The sequence below is a fragment of the Hemitrygon akajei genome, chromosome 1 (assembly GCF_048418815.1).
Source record: "Hemitrygon akajei chromosome 1, sHemAka1.3, whole genome shotgun sequence".
Classification (NCBI taxonomy): Eukaryota; Metazoa; Chordata; class Chondrichthyes; order Myliobatiformes; family Dasyatidae; genus Hemitrygon; species Hemitrygon akajei.
This window is the reverse complement of record NC_133124.1, coordinates 122,123,386-122,141,831: the sequence shown is the minus strand read 5'-3', so window position 1 is coordinate 122,141,831 and position 18,446 is coordinate 122,123,386. Positions and strand designations below refer to the sequence as shown.

Sequence of the window (18,446 nt, the reverse complement as noted above, 5' to 3'; positions counted from 1 at the left end):
TTTTTACTCCGTCAGTCATCGGATCCTCGGGCATTCGGTGTGGCCACTGCCTCTGCCCGCTTTACATGAGCGCTCAGGTTTGTAACTTCTTGCACAATTTGTTTATTTAATAGGATAATAAGCTCCAACAAGCTGGATTCTATGCACTTGGAAGTTTGCATTTATATAGCAACCTCCACAGTTTGGGTTGTACCAGAGGATTTCCCAGACAGAAAGTCCTTCTTGTCTCAGTTTAAACGTGGAATAGTACAGCACCAGAACATCTTGCACTGAACTAATTAAATGCTGAACTAAATTAATTACTTATGCTTACAATATGCCCACTTCCCCCCGTTCTCTACACATTCATGTGTGTATGTGTTGGTTGTTGTTCCCGACGATGATGTAAACCTGTGCAGGAGGAGTTTTACTGTGAAAAGGCTGTTGCACTGGGGTAGTTCCACTCACTCAGCCTCAAAATCTTGGCCCAATGGTACGAGAAATCGTCACCACTGCAGACTGTCCTGGCTGCTGTGGATAGCCAAGACGCCCTCTGTGCCTCGTCACGCTTTTCGCTCTCCATGAAGCATTGCAGCACTGCCTTCTTGGCCGTTGGATGTTGTGGTTGATCTCACCCAGTCCACCGAAAATGGCTTCACACACTGGGGTAGGTATATCCCTATCTCACCGGGGATGGAGGTTCTCAGCTGCTCTCACCTGGTTTAGCCCGCCTGACGGAGCGGTGTAGTGGGGTGTGGCCACTGTCACTTGTAAGCAGTTACTTGGAGCCACAGGTGAGAGCTGGGCAGTAGGTGGGAACCAAAGGTGGATGAGTGGCCCCTGGGCAGAGCACAGAGGTGCTTACGTAAAAGCCTTTTAAACACCTCTTTTTGCCTCCATTACCACGCCTGGGAGTACAGTCCAGTCACTTAGCACTGTTACCTTTCTCACCTTAAATGCAATCCTCTAGTATTAAACATTTCAACCCTGGGGGAAAAGATATATATCAATCTCTCATAATCTGACAAATGGGGAGAACTGTGAAGACACAAGCACCCCTATTAGGGATTCTGAGCAGGTATAGCTATTGTTATTGAAGGATAAATATCAGCATGCTAGATGGGGTGTGGGTGGGGAGAACAGGTTTGCTCTTCTTGCACTTTAATACAGCTCCACCTCCACCAGCTCAGCCAGAACTGATGGAAGGTCAGAGTCCCATTCATCTTCTCCCACTGCTCTTAAGACCTTTCACGCCCTGTAGCCTTCCTGCCTTTGTACTTCCAGTCCAACAACCAATTTCTTCCTCTTGCCCCTTTGCCCTTCTGAATTTTCCATTCTCTTCCCTCTTTTATTTCCCCCATCTTTCGTCTCACGTTGTTTGGCTTCAGACTCAATTGCCCTCTATGAAGTCCTCCAGGCATCTGCATCTCTACCTTTCTTACGATCCTCCTTAAAGCAGGCCTCTTATCCCCTTCATCTCTGACATCCCTGAACTGCTGTGCAATTGTCCTAAAGACAGAACGATGGAAACACTCAGCAGGCCAGCCAGTTGCAGTGGAAAGAGAAACAGAGACAATGTCTCCACAGAAGTGTCTTTGACCAGAAACGTTGAACCTCTTTGCACAGATGTTGCCTGACCGACTGGTGATTTGCAGTATTTTCAGTTTTTACTTCAGCTTTCGAGCATCTGCATTTTTTTCCCTGTGCACCTGATCTGACTCTGCCAAAGTGTCACTTCCTGATTGCTGGAGCATTTGTCTAATTAATGCACTTGAGCCTCTTGGGTAGTTGGATTTGGGAAATGCAGGGAACCAGTATTTAAGCAGGGGTGTCAAACTCATTTTAGGTCACGGGCCGGATTGAGCAAAATGCAGCTTCATGCGGGCCGGATCAGTCGGACGCTTGCGAACGCAGCTTTCGTTGCCTCCGTTTTTTCAGCCTGCTCTCATGTGTCTCAGTCTCTGCTATAACTACAAAGTTTCTTATGAAGAAGACTGCCGAATAAACACTAAAAACCCTGAAAACCTGGTACCTGAATAAACTCAGCATTAGCCATATCATACGCCATAGGCGCTTCGATTACTGGGGCCAGCTTTAATAGTAATTAGATATTATCTCGCGGGCCAAAGATAATTCCACCGCGGGCCTTGAGTTTGACATATATGATTTACAGTAAGATCGTTTAAATAAGCTACGTGTACATCATTGAAAAACTCCAACTGTATCATCAAACTAGAAGAGCTTGCATTCAGTTATATCCAAACAAGATGGTGCCTGGATTCCTTGTCTGAACATTGTCTTCACAACATGGTATCAGTGCAAACTCTCTGATTCACCAGTAAGCTTGTAAAGATCTTTTGTTACAACAAGCCACTTTTCTGAGAGGCAAAGACACGCTTCCTTTGAGGTTGAATTGCAAGCTGGCTTCGCAGGATACACGTAAACATCTCTTGACATCAAATTCACCTCCTCCACCATCTTAAACCTGTGTTAGTTTGTTCACAATGATAGGTAGGTCAATAGGTGCATTTAATGGCAGAGAAACGTATACAATATGCATCCTGAACTGGGCCAGTTTTCACCTTGAAGAGGTCAAGATGTGACAGCAATGTTTATTGATTTATCACCCAGGTTTTACTTATGCCAGTTTATTTCTCAACTTGACATGAATGCAATGAGTGATAGGAAGATTTTGAGCTAACATTTAAGAGTATCAAAGCCATTCATTTTTGCATCAAAGCATGTCATACCAAGTGGGAGAGCATGCAGTCAACGCTCTTGTAACCTATAATGATGAGGTTATTATAGAAGGAAAATTATTAATTAGATTTTTTAAATCATTAAGAAGTTAAAATTATTATAACAATTCTAGTTCTTCAGACCAGGTTAACTTCATGATCTCCACTTAATCTAATATTGAATGTTGAAATTTCCAATTTCAGTTACCCTTCCCTTCTGTGTTTTCTCTGTTTTTCTCCTTCCAATTCACCTCCTATGCTTCCATCTCCATGTCCTTTCTCATATCCCCCCTCTTGTTTCCACCTACCTGTTGCCCACTGGATCCCCTGCCACTTCCACATCTGGTTGCATCTGCCCTTCACCTCTCCCCTAATGGTTCCTATCATGACTTCCCTCACTCGACAGAGTCAGCACTAGCAGGCTTTTTGTTTCCGCTTATCACCTTTCAGCAGCTGCCTCCCCCCCTCCACCTTCCCTGTTCCCCACTTGGCTTCTTGCCTCTTGTCGACCTCTGCCTATCACTCACCAGCTGCTGCTTCCCATCTACAGCCGCCCCCTCCCCTATGTTGCTCCATTTGCCCATCATCCTTCACTCTTTCCTGAGACGTCAATCCCATTCCAGTCCCTGTGTCACCATTCCTTCTTTCCTTTTTATATTGGCAACCTTACTTCTCCACACTCAGTCCTGATGAAGAGCTTTGACTGGAAACGCTGGCAATTCCTTCCCTCCCGCAGAAGATGCCTGTCCTGCCCAGTTCCCTCAGCAGATTATTTGCTGCTCCAGGTTCAAGCGTCTTCAGCCTTTTGTGTATTAAGTTACAAATCTTTTGATTATTTTTACTCACAAAGTAAGCATGCGTCGTTAAAACATATGCTGATGGTCACATTGGAGTTTGTGGGGCATGCTATATGTTACATTTTCCTTGATATTGCATGTTAAAAATGTAATTGGCAGTAAAGCACAATGGGACATTTGAAGCCTTCCAAAGTTGCCATATAAATGTGAGTTTTTCTGCCTTTCCTGTCTTGGGCCCCCTCTTCCTCCTCCTCTCTATGGGACCCCTTTCCCTTTTCCATTTTCTGAGTCCCATCTTCTCCGTACTTCTCTCTCAGAAACCCTTTTCCACCACCTCCTCTGGGCCCCCTCCTTCCTCCTCCTCATCCTTGTCCTTTGGGTCTCTTCTCCCCAGGAAAAAGCACAATTGGCCATTAAATGACTTGCCATATTCTTTGGGTATTTATTTTAAGTGTGTAGTCTTGGATTTGTTGAGTTCTTATTCCTGAGGCGTTACTGGGTCAAGTCCAAGTTGTGCGATCTGATTGGTCGGAAGGACTCGCCAGCCCCCACACAGACTGGGGCCACAGAATTCAATGGAAATAGTTACCTCTGCAGAAGCTGATGGCTCACTTCACTGAGGTCACATATTGGAATACGAGCAAAGATTATTCTTTAGTTCAATGTGTAACGAGTTAGTCAGATCTGTTTGACTGAAGTTAAATATTTTCCTTATTTTCTGCCACGTCACCCATGTCTAGACAGTCCAAAATTGAAAGGAAACCCTTTTTGAACTTAACCTGTTATTATCTTGTGGAACTCCAGGATGCCAGAAATATAATAATTTAGCCTTTGGATTTAATGTCTAATTTTATTTTTTGAGCTAAATGTATAATGAATTCTGCTTGGAAAATCCATGTAGGCCGAGGTCCTGGGAAAAGGTAATTTTCCACAGATTGTTATTCCACCAAACTTTTTTGTTGGTAACTAACTGTGGGTTGTTCTGTCCCTTCACCTGCCGTTGAAAACAAGTATGACCTGTTTATTCTGTGTACTTATTCCAGTTTGAAGAAGGTCGGAAAAAGTTGAACACACGTGCACTGAGGTCCTTTAATCTTTAAATTTATCCTGCCCCCATAATTTGTTACCTGATGTTGCTTTTTTCCTCGCGTAGAAAAATACTCAGCTGTAATCTGATGCTCAAACTCGTGTCAGCCTGCAGAACTCATAAATGTATGAAGTCTTTCTTAACCATTATTTATAACTGATAGGAGGCATGGATTACTTAGCTACTCTATCACTAGAGGAAAAAGTACAAAGCAAACTATTGGGGATAAAGTCTGACAAGTCTCCTGGGCCACCGGTGGTCTGTATTGTAGAGATTATTTAAAGAAAGTGGCTGCAGCAAAAGTGGATAATCCAGATGTAATTTACAAAATTAATTGGATTCTGGGGAAAGAACTGGAGAACCTCAATTGCAACTAGGAAGAAGAGAGCCAAAGCAGAAAATGTACTGTATATTGGGGGGGATAAGGCAGGAATCTGTTCTTGAGATACGACAAGGCTTTATAAAATAATTGAGCAAAGTCAGCATTTTGATAAATTTGCTAGAATTCTTCGAGTATGTAACAAATTTGGTGGAGCAAGGGAAGCCAGTACATGCTGTGTTTTTCCATTTCCAGAAGCATTTGATAAGGTGCTTTTGATAGGTTACTGCAGAAGAGCTTGGGGGGTTGGGGGGGGGGGGGTGCAAGCAGTTGCATTTATAGGGGGTGGCCAACTAACAGTAAATGAGAGTTGGGTCAAATGGCTCGTTTCCTGAGTCGCAATCAATACCCAGTGTGGTGTCACAGGGATCAGTGCAGGAGCTCCATTGGGAAGATGACTTGGATGATGGGGCAAAGTGTACTGGTAATGCAAAGACAGTTGAATTAGAAAGTTGTGAGGAGGATATAAAGGAATGTATATGTGTGGTCAAGAATTTGGCAGATGGGAAACTATGAGCTCATACACTTTGGAAGGAGGAATAAGAAAATATCAATTATTGTTTAAAACAATTGGAATGGCAACATTTTTGTGGTTCAGTAGGATTTAGAAGACCTAGTACATGAAACCCAAATGTTTAGTGTGCAGGTACAGCTAGTAAATAACTCATGGGAGTTTTAGCTTTAATCGCACCTTGGAATCTTGTGTACAGGTTTAGTCTCCGTACAGACAGACCCCACTGTTCAACATGTGGAACTTAATACCATTACCAAATTCACAAGTCGCTACCCAAACTTTGAAATATGGAATAAAATCTGCTCTTAGAATTTACATGAGGAAGAAAAAGTATAAAAATTAAACTTTTCTTCATCTCTTATTTGACACTTGCGCAGATGATACGGTTTCACCTTATTTTTCTGCTTGTGTGTACGTTATTAATATTCCTTCAATCCCTGCATAATAGCCTCTCAAATACCACTATTGCATACTGTATCCTTCTACCACTGCCTTGGCAACCTACTCCATGCAGCTACCTCTCTCCGTGTAAACAAACATTGCACTTGTATCTCTGAACTTTTCCCTCTCCCACCCTTAATTGCATGTCCTCTAGTCTTTGGACATTTCTACCCTGGTAAAAGGACTCTGATTGGCTGCTCTGCCTATATCGCTCATGATTTTAAACTTCTAGCAGATCTCCCCTTGACTTTTTAAACAAAGTAGTAAACCAAATGTGGCTCCACTCTAATGGTCTGGGAAGCCTTACAGCTTCACTTACCAGAGTGTAACTCACGTCCTGGACCCTTTGTTTAGCTTCTTCAGAAAATTGTCTAGAAAACTGACTCATAAATGACTTGTTGAAGCTGCTGTGTATCTGTTTGCACACCAGGTTATTCATGGTTTTTATGTAACATAGGATCCAAAAATGGTTGTTTACAAGGGACCTTGGAAAGCGGATATAAAAATAGAGCATTCCAGAATTGTTTGTCATGCCCAGATGCATCTGTGGAAAGAGAAGAGAGTTAGTGTCCTGGATCAATGTAGTGTGATGGACATAAGTAGAGTTTGATTTGTATCAGAATCCTGGAAAATGCAAGAGTTCCAATTCTTATCTTGCAAAACCCAGCACATCAACTGTCACTCATAGTTGGCAGTGGACACCTGTATCGTACATATACTGACCACCACCGGAATGACGTCATGCTCTGATTGTAACATTATTCAAACTATAATTAACCTAAGAATTAGTCACCATTTCACCAAAGCAAATCAGTAGTTATGATTTACTGGGAGAGTGGAGTTAGAATTAAAAAACACCTTGTGATTGAAAGTGGAGCAGACTCGATGGTCGAATGGTCTAATTCTGCTCCTGTATCTTATTGCCTTAAGAAATCTTGAGGTTGACCCTCTGCATCAAACTCACTGTGCCAGTGAATTTACTTTGAACTTAACCTCTGAAATTTGACAAGTCAACTCAGAATTTCGGAGGACAAGTTCAGTACCTGTCTGTTCTGGCAAGCATGTTTATTAAGTGCAACACAATTTCATGGAAAGTCTCCAGAAATCCATTCTGAAGCCATCTTCTAAAGCTTATCATAAGGACATCTGACCTCCCTATGTGAGTAATGTATGATGAGAACGATACTGAGCCAAAATGTTCAGATTCAGATCCTAGTCTTTGCACAGCAAGTTTTTGGGTGCTCAGTAGAGATAAGTGGGATAAGTATAGAATGCACCAAGCTTTATATCTGTCCATCTGTAGAGAAATGGTGATTGTGAGTTGAATCCCACTATGGCCCCTGAGGAACTTAAACACATGTACTAAATAATTCTTCCCCCCCTCCCCAGTAAAGCCATTGATATCTGTAATGGTAAATGTAAAATGACTAGATTGTGTAAATTCCTATTTGATTGCTTCAGGAAAGGGAATCTGCCATCCTTACCCAATGTAGCCTATGTTGGCTTCAAGTTCACAAATGTGATTGACTTTGAACTGCCAAGGAGCGATCATGGAAGGTTAAGATTTGGAATTGGTTTATTATTGTCATGTGTACTGTGAAACAGTGAAAAGCTTTTCTTGCATCCTGTTCGTAGAGACCATATGCATTAAGGTGAAACCATCACAATGCAGGATAAAGCCCAATGGCTACAGAGAGCAGGTAACAGGAAGCTGCAAAATCATTACGACATATATTGGGAGTTCAAGAGTCCAGTTTATAAAACTTACCAGTGACGTATATTCCACAGATACTGTAAATATAAATAATTGACCTAGATCTTGGCTGTTGTGACATGCCTCTCAGAAGAAAAATTTGTTTCTAGCTTCTCTTCAGAACTTGCTAATGGAACTAGTGCATGAAGACTCACCTTATCTCACTTTTGCCTCCTGTGTTCTCATAGGGCAAGGTGTTAGCCCCAAACTTTCTGGCCTGATGGGACTCCATGGGCCCCAGGAGAAGCAACCCTTCCTAGTGGCCTTCTTCAAAGCCAGCAAGGTGCACATCCGTACAGCTCGCTCAGCAGCAGGCAAGCGCAGGAACCAAGGCCGCACCAAATCTACGTCTGTTCAGGATTCGCCCAGGGCAACGAGTTTAACTGGTAAGTGGGACCAACCAGAGGAGTAAGGTTCCAGTCTTTAGTCTCCCATTCAAGAAGGGTGCGAGTATTAGCTTGATTGGTTTAATTGAAATGCTGCTTTGTGAGCAAAGGGATGAACTGTGTAAAGGACAGTGACAAATTTCAGCAAGATTTATAAAAGCTGGCAGAAAGGGCAGATGAAGTTTAAAGGTCAAAATCGAGTTTGTTCTCATGTGTACATAAAAACACAGTTGAAATGAAAAAACTTACTTGCAGCAGCACCATAGGCGCATTGTGTTGTGTATTCAATATATCAGTAATATCTGAGTAATCTTGTAAATGTATTGTTTGAATAAGAATTATTTGTTTACATAGTGCATTGTGGCTTGTATGTAAAAGTACATAAATTGCATATGTCATGATGCTACCATGAGATAAGTGCACACTTCACTTAAAAGAAAACCCAAAGTTAGATTTGCATTTCCACCTCTCTTGTTTTCCTTCAAATTGAGCTCAATGGTTGGAGTTACAAAACATAGCAGTGGCGGTGAGGTATTTCTTAGGTGAACCCGAGATGACCACCTACTTGTTGAAATGCAGTGATGCCAGGTCGAGTTCTTGAAACAAAACAGTGCTGCACAGGCAGAAATGATCAAGTTAAAGAAAAAAGGCAGAAACAGAAGAGTTCACAGGTTCATAGACAGTGAGTACGGAGTGATAATAATCATTAAAAACAAGAGGGGAAATAGCTGGCTACATCAGAAAGATTGACAGACTTAATTACACAACAGATAACTGGATTTTATATACTGAGCAGTATTTTTAAGCAAATAGAAGAGTCAATAGAAACGAGTGCCTATTTTGCTGAGTGCTTTAGATGTAAAGGCATGCTGTTTGCTCCAACCAAACAAGCAGAAATGAGTTTGGCTGATATCATGAAAACAATGCAGGAACATTTAGAACCAAAATGATTGTTAATTACAGAACGCTTTAGTGGAATCAAAAGGAAGGGGAATCCATTTCAGTGTACGTGGCTGAATTGAAGAGGTTGAGTATAGTCAGTTTGGTGATGTGCTTAATGACGCACTGACAGATTACTTAGTTTGTGGAATCTTACAAGAAAACATTTGAAAGTGGCTCCTAACTGAAGCACAGCTTACATTTAAAAGAGCAGTTGAAATTGCTGTATCAATGGAAACGGGAGACAGAGTTGCAATTGAGTTGCAGTCAGGAGCGAAAGTGAACGTGAACAAAGTTGCAATGTCTAGACAGAAAGCAGCCTAGCTGAACAAATTGAATTATCGTTGTGTCAGGGGATCACATACACTGGACCAATGCACATTTAAAGGTGAAACTTTCAGAAAATGCATCAAGGTAGGACATGTATAAAGAGCATGTTGGGCAGACAAAAATAAATTGACTGCACAGGGAAGAGAAAAAGCTTAAAAAGTCAAGATGCAATTTCATAAAAAGCAGCAATCTGCATGGTGTTGATGAAAAATCTGATTACTATGAGAGTGGCGCAGGACTGGGTATCCTTGAGATTTCAAATGTGAAAACTAACAATAGACAAACAATATGGCTTACACCAGAAGTGAACAGCATACTAATTAAAATTGAATTGGACATTCACTCAGCTGTTTCGGCCATTCCACAAAATAAGCTTGAACACCATTTTGAAGATACTGAACTGAAGCCTGCAGATATCCAACTATGAAACTACACTAGAGAAAAGATACTCATGTAGGAGTGACATTTGTAACAGTGAAATGCAACAATCAACAAGCCACATTAAGCTTGTATGTGGTAAAAACAGGAGGACCAGCATTGTGGGGTTGTGACTGGCTGAGACAACTACAACTTCATTGGAGATCCTTCCACTATTTGCATGCCACATCCTCTGTAATAGTCAACTGAAAGTGGATTAAGAAAGGTATTGGATAATGCCACCACTGTCTCCATGCTGTACACCATGAACTGTTGTATCACAGAGGGCAAACAGGTGTTGTTAGTCCAACTGCAACAGTTTTTGTAGGTAACATATCTGAGAAAGCCTCAGATAAGTTAATCAGGCACTTACTTGAAATGTGGCTTGGTTTAAGCTGGAAGAGAGTTCAGGAAGCTTCAGGAAAGTTACAAGCATTCAGCTTTTGTGAGTATAAAGAACCAGAATCTATTCTGTGTGCTTTAAGGTTATCGCATGAACTTCAAGTGGGAGAGAAAAAGCTGTTTGTAAAGGTAGATGCAAAGACCAAGGCCCAGCTGGATGAATGGAAGGCCAAAAAGAAATAAGTCAATGGAGATACAAAAACAGAGGATTCATCAGATGATGTTGTGGATGAGGAAGCCAAGAGGAAAGATAAGATTGTAAAGGGAACAATAGAAAGATTAATAAGCGAATTCCAGTGAACTAAATGCACCTTCTCAAGATCAAGATGCACCCCTTCAAAGGAAGGAAAAGGCAAAAACGAGAAGGAGATAAGTGCTATAGAAATGGAAGAGGATAGATGAGACCTATTTCCTTGAGAAATTAGCATATTCAGAGGTACTCACAAGAAACTAGAAGAAGAAAAAGGAAAGTGAGGAAAGGACAAGTAGTTGAAAAGGAGAGAAAAAAGGATCAATAAGTCCATAGAGAAAAGGAAATGAAAGGAGTCCAGAGCTGTCAGAATCACTTCCTGCAATGGATATTATTATTATTTGGTTTATTGTTGTCATGTGCACCAAGAAACAGTGAAAAGCTTTTCTTTGCATTCCATCCAGACAGGTGAAGCCATCCACAAGTACATTGAGGTAGCATGAAGAAAAGCAGAATGCAGAATAGTGTTGTAGTGCAGAGAACATGCAGTGCAGTTAAACAAAGTGCAAGGGCCACGATGAGATAGACTGGGAGATCAACAAAATATTGTTTGAATATGTGAGGTCTGTCCAAGAGTCTCATAACAATGGGAAGAAGCTGTTCTTCAATCTGGTGATGCATCTTTCAAGCTTTTGACTCTTCTGCCGGATGGGCGAGAGGAGAAGACCAGAGCGGGAGGGGTCTTTGTGTTGGTTGCTTTCGTGAGACAGCGAAAAATATAGACGGGGTCATTGGAGAGGGGAGGCTGGTTCTTGTGATGGACTGGGCTGCGGTTTCTTACGGTCTTGGGGAGAGCAGATCCTGGACCACTCTGTGATACAACTGGGTAGGTTGATTTCAATGGTGTAACTGTAAAAATTGGTCATGTGAAGTGTTCATGTGAACTGCAGTTGGACCTTCGTCAGACTTTGAATTCTCACATTGGTGGTTTTCATTGACTTTACTTGTATTGTGCCAGTTGGATGTGGAAAAGCACACATTTCCCATCTCCACCCCACTCAGCTAAGTTATTCTAAGTTTGTTTCATAACATTCAAGCTTTAGAACAATGCTTTTCTTGGCCTTTTTGTTAACAAGTGTAGTGAATCATTTGTTCTTTTCATACATCTGTTCTCGCCAGAGGAGGAGCTGCGGAGATGAGAGATTTATGCTACGGTGCTATTGTTCATTAAAACAATAACCATAAAAATGAAAGCACACAGCTGGCTCTGCATGTTTCTACACAACATGTAGGATGCTTATTGAGGCATAGACTCTGGAACTCAGTTCCTCACTTTGACAGCTAACTGGGAATCCTCGTAACTGATGAACCTTGTGTGTGAGTACTGTAGACCCATACAGGCCCTTCAGCCTGACTTGTCCATGTCGGCCAGGTTGCTCATCTAAGTTAGTCCCATTTGTCTGCATTAGACCCATGTCCCTCCAAGCCTTTCCTATCCACATACATGCCCAAATATCTTTAAATGTTGTTCCTGTACCTGTCTCATCTGCTTTCTCTGGCATGTATCTACTTTGGAGCGGGAAATGGTATACAAAGGTACAAATGTGGTTGGGAGAGGGAGGGATTTCAATTAAATGCCAGAGATTACATTTAGAGTCATAACTGAATAAAACTGACTCTACATTCTGTGACTTTCTAGTCAGTGAGAGTGTTTAAGGTGAAGTATTATGCACCTTCATTCTCTTTAAGAGACCCAACACTACCTCCTCCTTTACGTCGAAATGACTCAGCATATCAATACTATCAGCACCGATCTCCTTATCCTCCATGTCCTTCTTGATAAATACTGATGTAAGGTGCTCATTTAGCTGTTCATCCTCATTCTCTGTATCCAAGCAAATGTTCCCCTCTTTATCCTTGAGTGGTTCCACCCTCTCCCTAGTTATCCTCTTTATCTCGATGTATGTATAGATTGCCTTGGGATTCCCTTTAATCCTGCTTACCACGGATCTTTCATGGTCCCTCCTGGCTTTCCTAATTCCCTTCTTGAGTTCTTTCCTGGCTTCTTTATAATCTTCAAGGTTTCTGTTTGATTCTTGCTTCCAAAGATTTATATTCTTTTTCCTTGACTAAATTCTTCACCACTCTTGACATCCAAGGTCTCTTGGATTGGCTGTAATTGTTTATAAAGTCACAAGGGCCACAGGCAGAATAAATGGTCACGGTAATTTTCCCAGGTTGGGGAAGTCTAAAACTAGAAGTGATGGGAGAGGGAAATTTTTCACACAGGGTGGTGGGTATATGTTACAAGCTGTCAGAGGAATTGGTAGAGCCAGGTACAATTGCATTGTTTAAAAGATTTGGACAAGTATATGGATAAGAAAGATTCAGAGGGAACTGGACCAAGGGTAGGTAAGTGGGATTAGCTCTGATAAGAATCTTGTTGGCATGGGCCAGGGGGCCTGTTTCTGTGAGGTATTGCTCTATACGAATCTGATGCAGGTTATCTTCTAGCATCAGATTTTGATCTATTCAAATTCTATCTGCCCCCTTGGTATCAAAATGAAAATGCAAGAAGAACTGTTCTGCGGAAGGAGAACCAAAGTTCACATTTTCGGTCGACATCCTTTGACGTGAAACATTAACAACTTTTCTCTTTCCACAGATGCTGCCTGAATATTTCCAACACTTTCTGTTTTTATTCCAGCACATGTAGTGTTTGATCTCCATGCTTACACTTAAGCTTGCATACTGCATTAATGTCATTTTTTTAACAAGGCCTTCTTGGAGTCTATCATATGGCTTTGCCATATGAGCTTATTTCTAATTGGGTCCATACTGATGAGAGTAATGCTTTGCATTCATTTAGTCAAGTGTGTTCTCTTTGACACTGAGATTAGGGATTCAGGTTTGGTGAATTGAGGATGCATTGTAAAAGAGGAAAAGAAGGTAGAGAGATTTAAGAAGGAAACCTCTAGACTTAGGGACTTAAGGCAAGGTTGCTCAAAACCCTTCACTGCTTCCAATGATGGAGCAATGGAAGGTTTTAAAGACAACAACAATGTCAAATTTGAGGTGCGGTAGGGCTTTGAGGCATTGCAGGTCAACAAGTGCAGAGTAATTTTCACACAAAGGTATATTCCTGGTAGTGTAGATTTGACTTGTGGATCACAAGTGACTTGTTGATATAGGAAGCGATTGTGTTGGGAGGACAGTCAACAGGATATTGTGATGATCAAAGAGAGAGATTGTTCAAGGTGTAGATACACTGTTCGCAGTCTGAATTGGAATTGAGCAGGGGTCCGTAGGAAGACCAGGATGGCATGGTAAGTAGTGGCTAGCACAACCACTTACAGTGAATTTTCTTTCTCCTACTCTAGTTTCCTCCCGCATTCCAAAGACATACAGGTTAGAGTTAGAGTTACTAAGTTGTGGACAAGCTATGTGGGTGCTGGATGAATGGCAACACCTGCTCCCAGCATATCCGTGGACTGTGTTGGTTGTGATGTAAAACAATACTTTGATGTACATATGACAAATACAGCTAATATTTTCTCTTTTTTGGATGATGGTAGGGAGGCTTGAGGTTGATACAACTTGAACATTGCAGCCTTATTAATCCTTGGCTGGTTGTTTTTGGCTTCTGATGAATCCACAGAGCTTTTCATAAGTGAATTCTGAAATTTCCTTTCATAGTAACATCTTAACAAAGGGTTTCTTTGCTTTCCCTTTTGATGGTCCTGATGTACTGAGACAGTAACAGAGTACACCACTCCAACATCAGGGTAGATGTGTTCTTCATGGATCCAGGTGCTTTTCTTTGGACCGTTCTGCAGTCTAAAATCTTTGAGAAGATTATGTACATTTTTGTGAATGAAAATGAAAAATGTGTTGTTCATACTCCTCTTACTGGGCCTTATTCAGATTCTATCTTGGTATTCACATTGATGAATTATTTCACCTAAAAGGCTTTGAACAGAACTGCAAGCAGAAAATTGCAGAACTGCAGTGTAAAGCCAACATTCCCAAGCAGTGTTCGTCATGTTTAAGCACTGCCTAGAGAAACTGATACATTGAGATAAATCAAGATTTCTTCCAGGACTTGAGTGCAATGCCTAAAATTCCTTGTGGGGAGCAATATTTTAAAATTCTTTCTGTCTGACTCTGAGAAACCCTTCAGGGAATGAACCCCTTGCAGTTGCGAAAGCTCAATCCTTCAAAACCTCCCACGAACTCCTCACCTGCGATTTCTGCTTTCAGTAGAAGTATCTGAATGCCAAAGAGCCTGCTTAACTGCTGAACTAATTCTGAGTCGATCTTCGCAGCTCAAGAGTTGAACCTTGGCATTTATAGGCGGCATAATTTGAACACTGCAAATTGGTCACAGGTTGTTTAGAAGAGGCAATCGCATCTACCTCAGAGCTGCAAGTCCTCTTCTACACTGTTTCTGTAGTTCCTTTCTGTCCACAACATTATTGTGGCAGAGAAAAAAGGCTGTGCTTCTCATCTGTTCATTGAAGAAGCACATCAGTTTATCCCCTCCTCTTTTCCCCATATTCCTTGTAATGTATTTAATATTTCAGTAATATTGTAAATGTATTGTTCGATTAAGCATTCTTTGCATAGTTAAATATGGATTATATATAAGAAGTACGTGAATGGCATACGTTACTATGTCACCATGTAATATGTGGGCACTTCCTATAGAAAAACTAAGCAGATGAAACATATCCTAGCTCCTGCATTTTTCCTTATATTAGTTTCCAGACTTGCAAAACAAGGTAGCTTTAAAACAAACCTGAGATGACTACCTACTTGTTGAAGTGCAGCACGGTTTTTTTTTTGGAAGAGGGAGAGGTTTGAGTTTTAAAAAAAACAGGCAAAATTCATGGATTTAGAAACAGTGAGTGCCAGGTGGTGATTATAAATAAATAAATAAATAAATAAGCAGAAATGGCTGTCTATGTCATAAAGATAGATGCATCTGATTATAGAACAGATAACTGGATGATGTATACTGAAAGAATTGAGCAGTATTTGAAACCAAATAGAATAACTGAGAAGGAATAAGGGACAGTGTTGCTGAGTATAATAAGTAGAAAAGCATACAGTTTGCTTAGAAATTTGACTGCTCCAACTAAACCAGCCATAATGAGCTTTGTTGGTATTGTGAATGTAATGTAGGCTCACTTACAGCTAAAAACTTTGCCGATTATATATTACTTTAGATTTCATAAGCAAAATCAAAAGGGGGTTAATTTCAGTTTGCGTGGCTGAATTGAAGAAGTGAGAAAAAAACACAGAAAACCTACAGCACAATACAGGCCCTTTGGCCCACAAAGTTGTGCCGAACACATCCTTACCTTAGAAATTACTAGGGTTACCCATAGCCCTCTATTTTTCTAAGATCCATGTACCTATCCAAAAGTCTCTTAAAAGACCCTATCGTATCCGCCTCCACTACCGTTGCCAGCAGCCTGTTCCACGCACTCACCACTCTCTGTGTAAAAAAACTTACCCCTGACATCTCCTCTGTACCTACTTCCAAGCACCTTAAACCTGTGTCCTCTTGTGGCAACCATTTCAGCCCTGGGAAAAAGCCTCTAACTATCCACACGATCAATGCCAAGTTGTCCATGCATTATCAGTTCAGTGATGGTTTTAATAATGCACTGAGAGATTGCTTAGTTAGTGTAATCTTGCAAGAAAACATTAAAAAAACGGCTCCTAAGGGAAGCACAACTTGTATTTAAAAGAGCATTTGAAATCACTGTATCAATGGAAACAGCAGCCAGACAAGGCAATTGAGTTGCAACCATGAGTGAAAGTGATTGTGAACAAAGTTACAATGTCTAACTACATTCAAAGAGCATGTTGGGTAGACAAAAATAAATGGACCACAGAAGGAAGAGATAATGATAAAAGGTCAAGTTGCAGTTTCAAAAAGAGCACTGAATTGCATGCAACTGATGAAAATTCTGATAGTGATGAGAGTGACACAGGTTTGGTATAGCCTTGAGATTTACAATGTGAAAACTAACAGACATGCAATATGGCTTACACCTGAAGTGAATGGCAATTTAATTAAAATGGAATTGGACACAGGCTCAGCTGTTACAATCATTCCACAAAATGCGTTTGAATGGCATTTCAAAGATACTGAACTGAAGCCTGCAGGTATCCAACTAAGAACTTATACTGGAGAAAAGATACCTCCTGTGGGAATGACATTTGTAACAGTGAATTACAACAACCAAGAAGCCACATTGGGTTTGTATGTGGTAAAAACAGGAGGGCCAGCATAGTGAGGATATAATTGGCTGAGACTACAATGTGATTTGGGATCCACCTACCATTTGTATGCCACATCCCCTGCAATAGAGTCAACTGAGAGTGAATTAAGGAAGGTACTGGATGATGCAACAGCAGTGTTCAAGGATGGCTCTGGAAAACTCAAACATATAAAGGATCAAATAGTGTTAACTGAAAATGCCACACACAAGTTTTATGAACACTGTCCGACTCCTCATCTGTGATAAAGCAGCCAGTGAGCTAGATCACATGGAGGGTGAAGGAATTTGTTCCAAGGTTGAGTGGAGCCTACGGGCAATGCCATTGCTCCCAGTAGCCAAGAAGGATGTTTCTGGCAGGATCTGTGGTGACAGCATTAACCCAGTACTGAAAGCAGATCAATACCCTCTGCCCAGGAAAGAGGATATCATCGCAAACCTTTCTGGAGGGAAACACTTCAGCAAAATGGATGTAGCTTCACCCTACCTACAGATGGAAATGGAAGAAGAGTCCTAAGTGTTTTTCTCCATAAACACTCTCAAAGGACTCTTTCACTATAATAGACTTACCATTGGAGTAGCATCTGCACCTTCACTCTGCTGGAATGCTATGGACCTGTTGCAGCAAGGCTGTCCAAGCACATCATTGTTTCCAGTGAGGATAACAAGGAACATCTCAAATCTCAGGACGGTGCTAAAAAGATTACAAGGTTATGAACTCAGAGAATGATGCAACAAGTTTGAGTTCTTTAAATCAAGCATCGCCTACTGTGGCCACACCATTGACACAAAAGCATTACATAAGTGTGCTGAGAAAATTCAAGCAGTGGTGGATGCCCCGAGGCCACAGGAAGTGTCACAGTTGCAGTCTTTTTCGGGATTTGTTCATAACTGTATCAGGTTTCTGCCAAACCTGCCTACGGTGCTCCACCCCTTGAATTCAGTGGCGAAAGCTGTGTGAAGTGGCTTTCCTAAAGGCAATGGAAATGTGACATCAGACAACACACTATAATCCACTGATCAGTGAAGCTTGCCTGAGTCTAGAGGTGTAGTCATGTCACATGTTGTGAGTGAATAAAGTGAACACCCCATACATAGCCTTTGCATCATGCTCCCCTATTACTGCAGAGAAAATTTATGCACAAGTTAACAGAGAGGCTTGGGGTGTAAAACATTTCAAACAGTACTTGTATGCCAAAGAGTTGACCCTTATTTCTGATCATCAACCAACAGTGTCCATTGTCAATTCACAGAAGGGTGTTCCTCAAACAGCAGCAGCACGAATACAGAAAGGGGCTCTCTGTTACTTGGAGGATACCATTACAAGATCAAACTCAAGAGGACAACTAATCATGGAAATGCAGATGCACTGTCTCCCATTCACCCATGGACAAGGAAATAAAAAGAGGACACTCCTCCTGACATGCTCTCCCTGATGGAAATCAAGAGTCTCCCTATTACGGCAGAGGTGATCCAAAGGGAAACCAGAAAAGACCCCACACTGAATCAGGTCTGCATGGCAACCCAAAATGGCTGGAATATGCAACAGAAATTCCAGTTCCCCCATTTTTCCCAGCACCAGGATGAACTACCCTTGATGGGGTTTGCGTCGTGAGGAATGAAAGTTGTTGTACATCCACACTGAGAGCTAAAGTGTTGGAGGAGCTACGTGCCGGTTATCTAGGTATGGTCAAAATGTAAGTGTTGGCTCGAATCTTCATCTGATGGTCTGGAATAAATCAACAGATCAGGCAGCTCCCAATTTCTTGATGTGCCCACATCAAGAGCAGCTCCTCTCCATCCC

At 41.4% G+C, this 18,446-nt stretch overlaps 1 protein-coding gene across 1 annotated transcript in view; it reads left to right on the top strand.

Moving 5' to 3' along the window:
* Positions 1-18,446, top strand: part of bmp6 (bone morphogenetic protein 6) — a 149,060-nt gene that overhangs the window by 69,844 nt on the left and 60,770 nt on the right. The window contains exon 4 of the mRNA XM_073050995.1: positions 7,877-8,074. Coding sequence (XP_072907096.1) covers positions 7,877-8,074 — 198 coding nt within the window. The remainder of the gene's footprint in view (positions 1-7,876; positions 8,075-18,446) is intronic.